Source organism: Hypanus sabinus, chromosome 19 (assembly GCF_030144855.1).
Source record: "Hypanus sabinus isolate sHypSab1 chromosome 19, sHypSab1.hap1, whole genome shotgun sequence".
In the NCBI taxonomy this organism is placed as follows: Eukaryota; Metazoa; Chordata; class Chondrichthyes; order Myliobatiformes; family Dasyatidae; genus Hypanus; species Hypanus sabinus.
In genome coordinates, this window is record NC_082724.1 from 6,815,219 (window position 1) to 6,827,488 (window position 12,270).

Here is a 12,270-nt window from a genome sequence, read left to right on the forward strand (position 1 = left end):
CAGATTTTGACCCTTCTCTCTCCTCGCTCTCCTCCCCAAGGAAAACAATATTGGACAAGCAAATGTTTATTGATGGTGGCGGAAGCGTTGCGGAGGACAGTGCAGGGATAGATATGCCGGATGGCTCATTTCCTGCTAACTCCGATGAATTGAATATGTGCTCTGGGCCAACACTTTAGTCAAGAGTAATGAGAAAATATTGCATTCTAGGATGTGCCTTCTTCAGGTAAACGAGTCTCCATCGCCCTATTCAGGCGGCAGTAAAAATCACATGAATATTTTTTCTGAAGGAAAGCCTGAGTTTCTCATGAATTTTTATCCCGCATCTATCCCTCATTAGCACTACCTGGTCATTTACCTCACTTACATTTGTGAGGCCTTTTTGGATATACCCTCAGTGGCCACTTTATCTCCTGCGCCTAATGAAGTGGCCACTGATTGTATGTTCATGGTCTTTTGCTGTTGTAGCCTATGTGCTTCAAGCTTTGACATATGTGTTCAGAGATGTTCTTCTACACACCACATGTGGTTACTTGAAGTATGACCTTTTACGTCTTCTCGCCTACCTATTACTTCTCCCTGGGTCCTCTCCTCCTTCCCTTTCTCCCATGGCCCACTCTTCTCTCCAATTAGATTCCTCCTACTCCAACCCTTGACCTTTCCCACCCACCTGATGTCTCCTATTACCTTCCAGTTAGCCTTCTTCACCTCTTCCCCCCTTTTTATTCTGGCATCTTCCCCCTTCTTCTCACTCCTGAAGAATGGTCTCAGCCCAAAATGTCGACTGCTTGTTCATTTCCATAGATGCTACCTGACTTGCTGAATTCCTCTAGCGTTTTGTGTATGTTACTTGAGTTATTGTTTTATTGAGTTGTTGAGTTATTGTTTCCTTCCTGTCAGCTTGACCAAAAACATTCCATGGTCAAAGACATTTTTCCCCACTCTGATGCTTAGTTTGAACAACAACTGAACCTCTTGACCATGTCTACATGCATTTATGCATTGAGTGCTGCTACATGATTGTCTGATTAGATATTTACATTAACAAGCATCCGTACTGGTGTTGCCCCCTGAACATACATTGTCTGTGGTCTTCCATAACATTGGAACTTACTTTGCACTTCAGGAGTATTTCATTAACTCTAGGGATCTTGGAGATAATTTGAAGGTATAAAATACATGAGTTTTAAGGGCTACGATTGGGATGGAGGTAGATGAGATGAGGCAGAAGACCATGTCATAGAGTCATAGACTACTACAACACAGAAGCAGGCCATTTGGCTCATTTAGTTTGTGATGAACTATTACTCTGCGTAGCCCCCTCGATCTGCCCCGGACCATATCCCATCCATCCACATACTTAGCCAATCTTCTTTTAAGTGCTGCAGTTGAACCCGGTACCCACCATTTCCGCTGGCAGCTTGTCCACATTTGCACTGAGGATGTCCCCCCCCCCCCCCCCCCTCAGGTGCAGAAGAGAAAGGTATTCCTGAGACCTTGGTGGATATAAATTGGCTGCTATTTTTGTACATTGGAACAGGGATTGTACTTTGGGAGTAATTCATTAGCTCTGGGGATCTTTGTGATGGTGGAAGTCCGCCATGTCCGATGATGACAGGAAACCAGTGTAGGAGAATTTTTAAAGTGGAAAAGCTGTTGCATTGGAGCAGTTCCACTCTCTTGATCTTAGAAGCCTGGATCCAGTGGTTTGAACAAGTGTCACAAACCGTAGTCTTCCTGGTTGCAACGGATGACCATGACATCTTCTGTGCCTTGTCATGCCCTTTGCTCTCCACAGCGTTGTAGTACCACCTTTCTGACTGCTGGATTTCACTGTAGAGCTCATCTGTCCAGTCCACTGGAGCTGACTTCACCTGCTAGGACAGGCAGGTCCCTATCTCACCGGGGTATGAGGCAGCCAGCTACCCTCACCTGGTTTAGCCCGCCTGTTGAAGCAGTGTACCGGGGTGTGGCTGTTGTCACATACAAAGCTACCTGGACCCACAGGTGAGAGCTGAGTGAGCTACTCCAGAGTGGAGGCACGAACCCCTTCACTGAAGCTGCTACCCCTCCCTGGACACCCCATATGCCCATTATTGTGACAATATAAAGACATAAGACACACAAAGGGAAGGAAATAAAACTATCTGTACATCTGTGCTTTGCATTCTGGTGATTTAATTATCACAGCCCCATTGGTAACACTTCGGCTCTTGATTGTGAAGGTTATTCATCCACATCCTTCTGAGTTCTCAGGATCTGAGCTGACAACACAGTGCATCAATAAATGTGCTCCAAATTGTCAATGAGATATTAACCACAATTTTGTCTGGTTTTCCAGACCATGAGACATAGGAGCAGAATTAAGCCATTTGGCTCATCGAGTCTGCTCTGCCATTCCATTGTGGCTGATTTATTATCCCTCTCAATCCCATTCTCCTGCCTTCTACTTGTACTAGTGAAGAACCTATCAACCTCCGTTTTAAATATACCCAATGACTTGGCCTGCTGAGCTGTCTGTGGCGCCAAATTCTACAGATTCATCATTCTCTTGCTAAAGAAATTCCTCCTTATCTACGTTCTAAAGGGATGTCCTTGTATGCTGAGTCTGTGTACTCTGGTTCTAGACTCCCTCACTATAGAAAACATCCTCTCCACATCCACTCTTTCAAAGCCTTGCAATATTCAGTAGGTTTCAATGAGATTGCACCCCCCCCCCCATTTCATCTAAACTCCAATGAGTCCAGACCCAGAGCCATTAAATAGTCCTCATATGTTAATTCTTTCATTCCCGGGATCATTCTTGTGAATTTTCTCTGGAACCTCTCTAATGCCAGCGCATCCTTCCTTAGATAAGAGGCCAAAGCTGCTCACAACACTCCGAGTACAGCCAGACCAAAGCCTTATAATGCCTCAGCATTCCATCCAACATTTCAAACAGATTTTAAAGATTTCAAGACTCTTTAATGCCATTATATGAGGAGTGTTTGCTTCTTTCCTTTGTGTATGTGGCTGGTTGCTGAGCTGTTTTATGGTGAGGGTTTTCATTGGTGTTGTCACCTGATGCACTGCGTCTCAAACTCACTGGAGGAGTCAGGCATGCAGCACGATCGCTTCTCATTTTCTGACCTCAGTGATGCTGAGGCCAACGATTTCTTAACAGCTGTCTGCATGGGATCAACCAGGTCACTAAAGTGAGAGGAAGAGGTCGGCCAGTCCCTGAGCCTATGTCCGCATTCAATCACCGCGTGTCTGAACTATGCCTTAACTTCACCTTGGTTCGGTAATCTCTAATGCCATTGCTTGGTGAAATCTGCACTGATGATGCAGAGCTGTTTACACGGGGCTCTTGAAATTCATCCCAGCTGTTATACTCAACCCAAAGAAAATCGCTTTAATATTTAGATAAAAATGTAGAACAATATATAGAGTAATGATACAGATAGCATAGTGGTTAGTACGACGCGATTACAGCTTGGAGCGCTGGAGTTCAGAGTTCAGTTCCGATGCCATCTGTAAGAGGTGTGAACGTTCTTCCCGTGTGTGGGTAGGTTTCCTCCGGGTGCTCCAGTTTCCTGCCACATTCTAAAGACATACAGGTTAGTAGATTAATTGGGCATTGTAAATTGTCCTGTGATTAGGGCAAGATTAAATAGGTGGGTTGCTGCGTAGTGCATCTTGTTGGGCAAGAAAGTTCTGTTCTGCGCTATATCTCTAAATAAATAAAAATACAATAATAGTAATATAGGTAATATTATTTAATAACAGAGATAATAATATATCCATTATTGTATCTATTGGTAATTATCTAATCATATATCTAAAATATATAAATATGTATTATTTTGCATATTATTATATATAATATTCGATATGTATTATTAAAGTAAGGCTTTCAGAATGTCAGAAAGTGGTTAAGGTGTTCATCTAGCGATCTGAAGGTCACTGGTTCGAGCCTTGGCTGAGGCAGCGTGTGTGTCCTTGAGCAAGGCACTTAACCACACATTGCTCTGTAACGACACCAGTGCCAAGCTGTATGGGTCCTAATGCCCTTCCCTTGGACGACGTCGGTGGCGTGGAGAGAGATTTGCAGCTTGGGCAACTACTGGTCTTCCATAAAATAAAACCTTGCTGAGGCTTGCGCCCTGGAAACTTTCCAAGGCACAAATCCTTGGTCTATCGAGACTAACGGAGGTCGACACACACATTAAAATAAAATAATGTAGACAAACTTTTATAAATGCAGAGTGGAGTGTATCCTGACTGGCTGCATCACGGTCTGGTATGGAAACACCAATACCCAGGAATGTAAAGGTCTACAGAAAATGATGGACACAACCAAGTCCATCACTGGCAAAACCCTTCCCACCATTGTGCACATTTACACAGAGTGCTGCCCCAAGAAAGTAGCATTCATCATCATGGACCTCCATCATCCAGGTCATGTCCTCTTCTCGCTGCTACTGGTGGGCAGGAGAGACAAAAGCCTTAGGTCCCACACCACTAGATTCAGGAAATTATTACCCTTCAGCCATCGGGCTCCTGAACCAGCATGGATAACTTCACTCACACTGAATCTGAACTGATTCTGTGACATACGTACTCACTTTCGAGGACTCTCTACAACTCATGTTTTCAGTATTACTTTTATTTGTACAGCTTGTCTTCTTTTGCACGTTCGTTATTTGTCAGTCTTTATTTATAGTTTTTCATCAAGTTCTATTGTATTTTCTATTTCTATTGTACATCCTGTGAGAATAGATTGAGTGCGCTAGAGCTTTTCTTTCAGAAGAGAGAGAGGATGAGAGGTGACTTGATAGAGGTATACAAGGTGGTAAGAGACATAGATTGAGTGGACAGCCTGATACAGTGTTTGGTGATGGTTCAAGTGCAGAGAGAGAGGGACTTGGCAGCCGAATGAACAGTTCACTGAGTTTTAATTAGAACTGTACAGAACAAAGGAAGATAATGAACAGCAGCCAAAAGGGCCACCAACTAAAACTCTCAAACTAAACTCTAACACTGTCACTGTGACTCGGAACCAGTAACTTAATACTAACTGAATACCGCTCCTTTGCAGCATCCATCTGATGTGTTATCGTCTTTCCCAGAATGTGAACTAAGGTAAGCAGGGAGCTGTGTTTTGGTCAAGACTTAACAAGACTGAAACAAAAGGAAAAGCATTAAATACAACAACAAATAACTCCTAATTTGGGAAATATACACAAGTGTGATTGCTAACCCCTTTTAGTTGCCCACCTGCGAAGGCATCCAGAATCCACGACAGGGTCTGATGTGACACAGCCAGCACCTTTTTCCAAGAGTAGAATTAGTTAATATGATGGGGCATAACTTAAAAGCTTTTGGAGGAATATAGGGGAGTGTCAGAAGTAGGAGTTTTACACAGAAAATGGTGGGTGCATTGAACATGCAATCAGAGGTGGTGGTAGAGGCAGAATTATTAGGAGCATTTAGAGACTTTTAGATAGGCAAATGGGTGACAGAAAAATGGAGCGGTATGTGGGAGGAAAGGGTTAGATTCATATTGGAGTATGTTAAAGGGCCAGCACAACATTTTGGGCTGAAAGGCCTGTACTATTACATGTTCTATGTTGTCTTTCTTTTTTCTGTAAATACCTGCAAGGAAATGAATCTCATGATGGTTTAGGGTGATTACTAAGTACTTGGCTAATAGAATTTACTTTGAACTCTAAACTTAATTGAGTTGAGTTATCTATAAATGCGGGAGAGTTATGTAGGAAAGGATGTTTCCTATAGTGGCAGAGTCTCAGACCAGAGGACACAGCCTCAGAATAGAAGGGTGTCCCTTTAGAACAGAAATGAGGAGGAATTTGTTTAACCTGGGGGAGCGAATCTCTGTAATTCACTGCTATCTGCGGCTGTGGATGCCAAGTCATTGGGTATACTTAAAATGGAGGTTGATGGGCTGCTGATTATTCAAGGTGTCAAAGATTATGGGGAGACAGCAGGAGATTGGGGTTGAGAGAGATAACACCGGACAATTTGTTTTAGAAGTATTGGTTATGATAGACTGCTTGAAACTGAACACAAATAAAATTTCAGACTACTTGTATCACGTAGGAATTTGGAGAAACAAGAAATTAACTTTTATTGAATATAATGCCTTTAATTGCATACTGGTGCTGATGCTTTGCAATAGTTCAACTATGCTAAAAATCTTTTGTTGATGAATTTTGTTTGTACTCAGTGTCTGAGGCTTCTCTCTTAGGTGTCCATGATAATCAGCCAGACTTCAGTCGCCTGATACTTTTTCCATGACTGCAATGTCCTGGTGAAACCTTTCACCATACTCGTCACTGACAGCACCAAAATTTGCAGGGAAGTTTAAATGAGAATGCAGAAAATTAATCTTTAGTGACATATTGCACTTCATGGTTTTGTGTGCTTGAAGCATGTTATTAACCTGCTGCATGTACTTTGGTGCTCTGCAGTTGCCAAGAAAATTTTCAACAATATCCTTGAATGATGACCATGCAATTTTCTCTGGTCCCACTAGAAGTTCTTCATTGATGACCTGTTTGATTTGTGGACCTATAAAACGCCTTCCTTAATCTTGGCATCAGTTATTCTGACTTGAATTACGAATTGAAATAACAAATACAGGTGATTTGAAATGGTGTGTGATAGGGAAATTTCATGGTGATCTTCAGGATCAGCAATCCAAAATCCGTAAGATACACCTAAAGTATTCAGGAAGCAAAATCTTTGTTGACCAGTGTAATATCTCAGCCATGAGAGAATGGTAGAACAGACATGAATGGCCAAATGGACGTTTTCTGCTCCTATGTTTTGAGCTAATTGTCTAGGTAACAGATTGAACTTTGTCTGAAATGATAGTGCAAAACAGGTAAAAAGCCCAGTGATACAGAAGAAGAAATATCCACCACTGCATAGCATTTGTGAAGGGACTTAACTGATAAGAACTGTCCGTGGCTAGCAGTGTATCAATATGCTACACTAATATTTCGCATTCCAGGTACTGCAGCAATTTGCTTTAGTAACTGTTTGAGTGGTGGTAAATCGCAGATGGACAGAATAATGTTCAGTGATTATATAGCTGGGTTGGTATCTGGTGCTTAGAGTATTGATCTGGAAAAAGGAGTTTGAATACCAACTGGAGGGGTTTAAGATATAAAACTGCTGTTGTTAGCAGCAATGATTTTACTTCTGGATTGTCATAAAATTTAACTTACAGCTCTATAAAACCCTGGCTAGACCACACTTGTGTTCAGTTCTGGTCACCTCATTACAGGAAGGGTTTGGAAGCTTTAGCGAGGGTGCAGAGGAGATTTGTCAGGACTAGGCCTGGATCAGAGAGTGTGACTGATGAGCCAGCTGGATTTACCAGGATGCTGCTGAGATGGGGGCGGCACAGTAGCGTAGCTGTTAGCGCCATGCTCTGTCGCGCCAGTGGTAAGATTAAGGTTCGACTCCAGATGCGATCTGTACCTGCTCCCTTTGATTGCATGGATTGCTCCGGGTGTTGCAGTTTCCTCCCACGTTCCAAAGATGTACGAGTTAGTGTTTGTAAGTTGTGAGTGTGCTATGTAGGGGTTGACGCTTGCGGCTGATCAATACAATTCTTGCTGATTTGATTTCAAATATTCAAAACACATTTATTATTAAAGAATGTAAACAGAGTTTCGTCCTCCCACAGGCAGCCACAAAATAAAGAAACCCCTTAGAACCTGTTTAAGAAAACATCAAACCCCCAATGTGCAAATTGTGCAGTCAGAAGAAAGTGAGGGAATAGCGCATTAGGCTATCAAACATCAAACTAGTAGTACTCAGTGTAATTCAGTTCAGTGCTGTGCTCTAGCCAATGCAGGCCGCAGGGCCATTATTCACCAACGTACCCCAGTCCACATCAATCGCCCCGATCAAACTTCACAAAAACAGCAAAAAAAGAGTAAGCATAATCCAAGAACACATGCAGCATGAACCTCAAAGTCCCCCAAAACGAGTCCAGAGCCTCGCCAATCAATGCTGGCAATGTGGAGGCCAAGACTTCTTCGATTTCTTTCGACAGCAGCTAGTGAATGGGAGAAGAAGATCAGTCAGACAGCACCAAACACCCATCAGTCCTCTGCCCCCGTCTTTGTCAGCTTCTTCAAGCTTGCTTGATGCCTCAATCAGAGAGAAGCACTGGAGTCAATCATGAGTTCACGGCCTGGGTGCCTCAAGCAGAGCGAAGTAATGGACTCGATCATGGGCTTGCACCCCGCCTCCAGGCCACACACTCTGCTCTAAACCTCATCAAACTTCTCGGAGACAGCACAGCATTTATGTCAGAAGCATCATTTAGCATAAGTGATGCATTTCACTTGATGTTTCAATATACATTTGACAAATAAAGCAAAACTTTAGAGAGCAGGTGCTATGAGGATAAGCTGAGTGAGCTAGGGCTTTTCTATTTGGAGTGAAGGAGGTTGAGGGGTGACTTGATAGAGGCATAGATCAAGTGGGCAGCCAGCAAATTGTCCCTGGGCGGAAATGGCTAATGCAAGAGGGCTTTACTCTCTCTCGAGAGAGAGAGAAGGAGGATGAGAGGAGACATGGTAGAGGTATGCAAGATATTAAGAGTGGACAGCCAGCGCCTCTTCCCCAGGCACCACTGCTCAATACAAGAGGACATGGCTTTAAGGTAAGGGGGTGAAAGTTCAAGGGGGAGATTACAGGAAGGTTTTTTACTCAGAGAGTGGTTGGTGCGTGAAATGCATTGCCTGAGTCTGTGGTGGAGGCAGATACACTAGTGAAATTTAAGAGACTACTAGACAGGTATATGGAGGAATTTAAGGTGGAGGGTTATATGGGAGGCAGGGTTTAAGGGTCGGCACAACATTGCAGGCCGAATGGCCTGTACTGTGCTGTATTGTTCTATTCTATTCTAATTCTCAGATGATTGTAGGAAAGAATGGGGGGGGGTGTGGAATGTCAGAGGCAGCTTTTTTACACAGTGAGTGGTAGATGTGTGGATCGCACTGTTGGAGGTTGTGGGAGAGGCAGATACATAAAGGACATTCAGGAAACTGGAAATAATTTGGAAGATGTGTAGCTCGGGTGGTCAGTGCTCGGATCTTAAAGATCATCTCTTTGAAGTATTCACCTGAAACAGATACCTGCGAAACTTCATATGAAGTCGCCCTACGAAATTGACAATGCACCAACCAAGAAGCGACCAAGTGGATTATTCTTCCACGGATTCAAAATAACTTGGAAATGATGGCTTGACTGCTCCAAGAACATAGAATCTCAGTCGCACACCAGCCAACAGCAACGTTGAGGAGAGGACTTTCCATACCTAAAGAACGAACCAAGATACTGCACAAGACCAATGTGGTCTACAAAATCTAATGTGGGAACTGCAGCAAATATTATGTTGAGCAAACTGGGAGGAAACTATCCACAAGGATCCATGAACATCAACTGGCAGTGACCAACTCTCCTTAGTCTCTACTCGCGAAGGTCGAGAGGGGCACAAATCGGACTTGACATTGCTGAATGATGTGGCGCAAGCGAACAGGCAGTGTGAAAGAGAATTCCTAGAAGCATGGTTTTCCGCAAACAATTCTGTAAACAAACACGTAGATCTTGATTCCATTTATGTGCCAACGTGGGCAAAATTCTAGATCATAACACACGAAGTTGGCTACACAGCCAAACAGCAACGAGATTTCCTCCCCACGTCAAAAATTGAGTTTCCAAAATGACCTCCAATCAGAGATTGAAAAGGTATATAAAGGCCAAGCATTCTGAGGTCATGTCACAATCAACAGTGGACTGACAATGTCTCATTGCTGGGTGGCAAATCATTTGCATGTCAGTTGCCACAATCGGAGAACAACTCAAACCAAGCTTCTCAAGACACATGGATGAAAGAAAACTGTTTCAGTTCACAATCCAGCGCAGCCAGCCCTTGGTCAAATGTCACTATATATGAAGGTCCTTTAATGGAAGATGAACAGATTAGATATCCCAATCGGTGTTTGGCGGGGGTGGGGAGGAAAGGATCCAAACTTCGTATTGCGAGTCCCGTCAAGTGCATGACATTTTATTTCTAAATATTAGTCCTTTTTTATGGTCGGGTGAGTCACAGTAAAAGAAAAGATGTGAGACAGTATACCTGCTGCAGAAGCATTGCAAGAAGTATTGATTCTTACACTTCACTTAAACCAGAATCAGAAGGCATCATTTGACATAATGAATTCTGAGCTGAAGGTATAATGCAGCTTGTCACCATTATTTTAAAGATGATACATTGCCCTGGCCTGGCTTGCTACTCTTCAGCTCACAGCTTGCATGGTGCTGGGCCTTCAAACACTCCTTGCTCCCGCAGCGCTCCATTCTCATCTCTCAGCTTTGTTTTTCCATGAGGCGGATTAAAAACTGCCTTGTCTGCCCAGCAGCAGCATGGGTAACTATCAGCGGTTGTCACTTTCAGTGAGATGTACCTCCTTTTTAGCTCATTCACTCATTGGGTCCTGTCACATTGGAGCCAATCTGACATTCCTAGCTTCCCAGTGTCACTAACCATCACTCCGTGATTCAGGAACAGCTTCTTTCCCTCTGCCATTCGATTTCTGAATGGACATTGAACCCATGAACGCTACCTCACTACTTTTTTTTCTGTTTTTGCACTACATATTTTAATTTAGCTATTTAATATACATATATATATATACTCACTGTAATTCAGTATTTCCCTCTATTGTTACGTATTGCATTGTATTGCTGCCACAAAGTTAACAAATTTCATGATATATGCCGTGATATTAAGGTAATACACACAAAATGCTGGAGAAACTCAGTAGGCCAGGCAGCATCTATGGAAAAGAGTAAACAGTCGACATTTCAGGTCCGGAACATCAGCTGCTTACTCTTTTACATAGATGTTGCCTGGCCTGCTGAGTTCCTCCAGCATGTTATGTGTGTTGCTTTGAGCTCGAGCATCTGCAGGTTTTTGCTTGCCGATGATATTAAACCTGCTTCAGATTACGATTCTCCTCTGCTTGCCTGAGCATTGGCATCCACCACTTTCTGGATTTACTCACTCCACCCTTCTGTATTTCACGCCTGGGATATTGGTAGAAGGCCATTGTTTGGGCTGCATGCTAGTAGAGTGGTTAGCGTAACACTGTTACTGCACCAGTGACCCGGGTTCAATTCCTGCCACTGTCTGTAAAAAGCTAATACATTCTTCCCCTTACCACATGGGTTTCCTCTGGGTGCTCCAAGGATGTATGAGTCAATAGGTTAATTAGTCACATGGAGGTAATTGGACTCACTGGGAGAGAAAAGCATGTTACTGTTCTGTACCTCCACTTAAAATTTTAAAATGATTCGTGTTATCTGTGAAATTAGCCCTTCACCACACCTGAATATTTCTTTTTCCCCTATAGACCAGCAAGCCCATCATAAGGAAAGATTGAATAGGTAAGGGCTTTATTCCTTAGGTTTAGAAGATTGAGAGGAGATTTGACAGAGGTATACAAAATTATGAGGGGTATAGATAGGGTAAACACAAGCAGATTTTTTCCACTGAAGTTGGGTGGATCTACAACCAGACGCCAAGAGTTAAGGGTGAAAGGTGAAAAATTTAAGGGGAACATGAGGAGAAACTCCGTCATTCAGAGGGTCATGAGAGTGGAATCGACTGCCAGCGTAAGTGGTGCATGCAAGCTCGAATTCAATATTTAAGCAATGTTTGGTTAGGTACATGGATGGTAGGTGTATGGAGAGTTATGGTCCTGGCACAGGTTGACGGGACTAGGCAGTGTAATATATTGGCACAGACTAGATGGGCCGAAGGGCCTGTTTCTGTGCTGTACTTTTCTATGACTCTGTGAGTTAATATTTCATTCTGTGCTCCTCACGGGACCAGTCTCACCACACCTGCATTTATGAGTGAGTTCCCCATGTTGAACTACCGGCTGGTCTCTTCCTCAAGTGTCAATGACACCACCATTGTTGACCAGGTCATAGGTAGTGATCCTTCAGTATACTGGAGTGAGAAGGAACACCGCATTGAGTGGTGCGGAAATAACAATCTCACATTCAACATCACTAACCAAGGAGCAGGTTGTTGAGTTCATTAGGGGGAAATCGGGAGACCACATACCAGATCTCACTAGTGGGTCAGAGGTGGAGAGAGTTCTTAACTACAAATCCCTTGCCGCTAACATCTCAGATATCCTGACCTGGGCCCTGCATTTAAATACAATCACAAAG

General features: G+C 43.2%; 1 protein-coding gene across 6 annotated transcripts in view; it reads left to right on the forward strand.

Moving 5' to 3' along the window:
• LOC132377708 (MICOS complex subunit mic25-b-like) overlaps nt 1-12,270 on the forward strand; it is a 700,497-nt gene that overhangs the window by 589,278 nt on the left and 98,949 nt on the right. For 4 of the 6 annotated variants that reach the window (XM_059943949.1, XM_059943946.1, XM_059943948.1 and 1 more), the window contains one exon: nt 5,081-5,124. The exons of the other annotated variants lie outside the window; for them this stretch is intronic. In XM_059943949.1, coding sequence (XP_059799932.1) covers nt 5,081-5,124 — 44 coding nt within the window. The remainder of the gene's footprint in view (nt 1-5,080; nt 5,125-12,270) is intronic. 6 annotated transcript variants of the gene reach the window in all.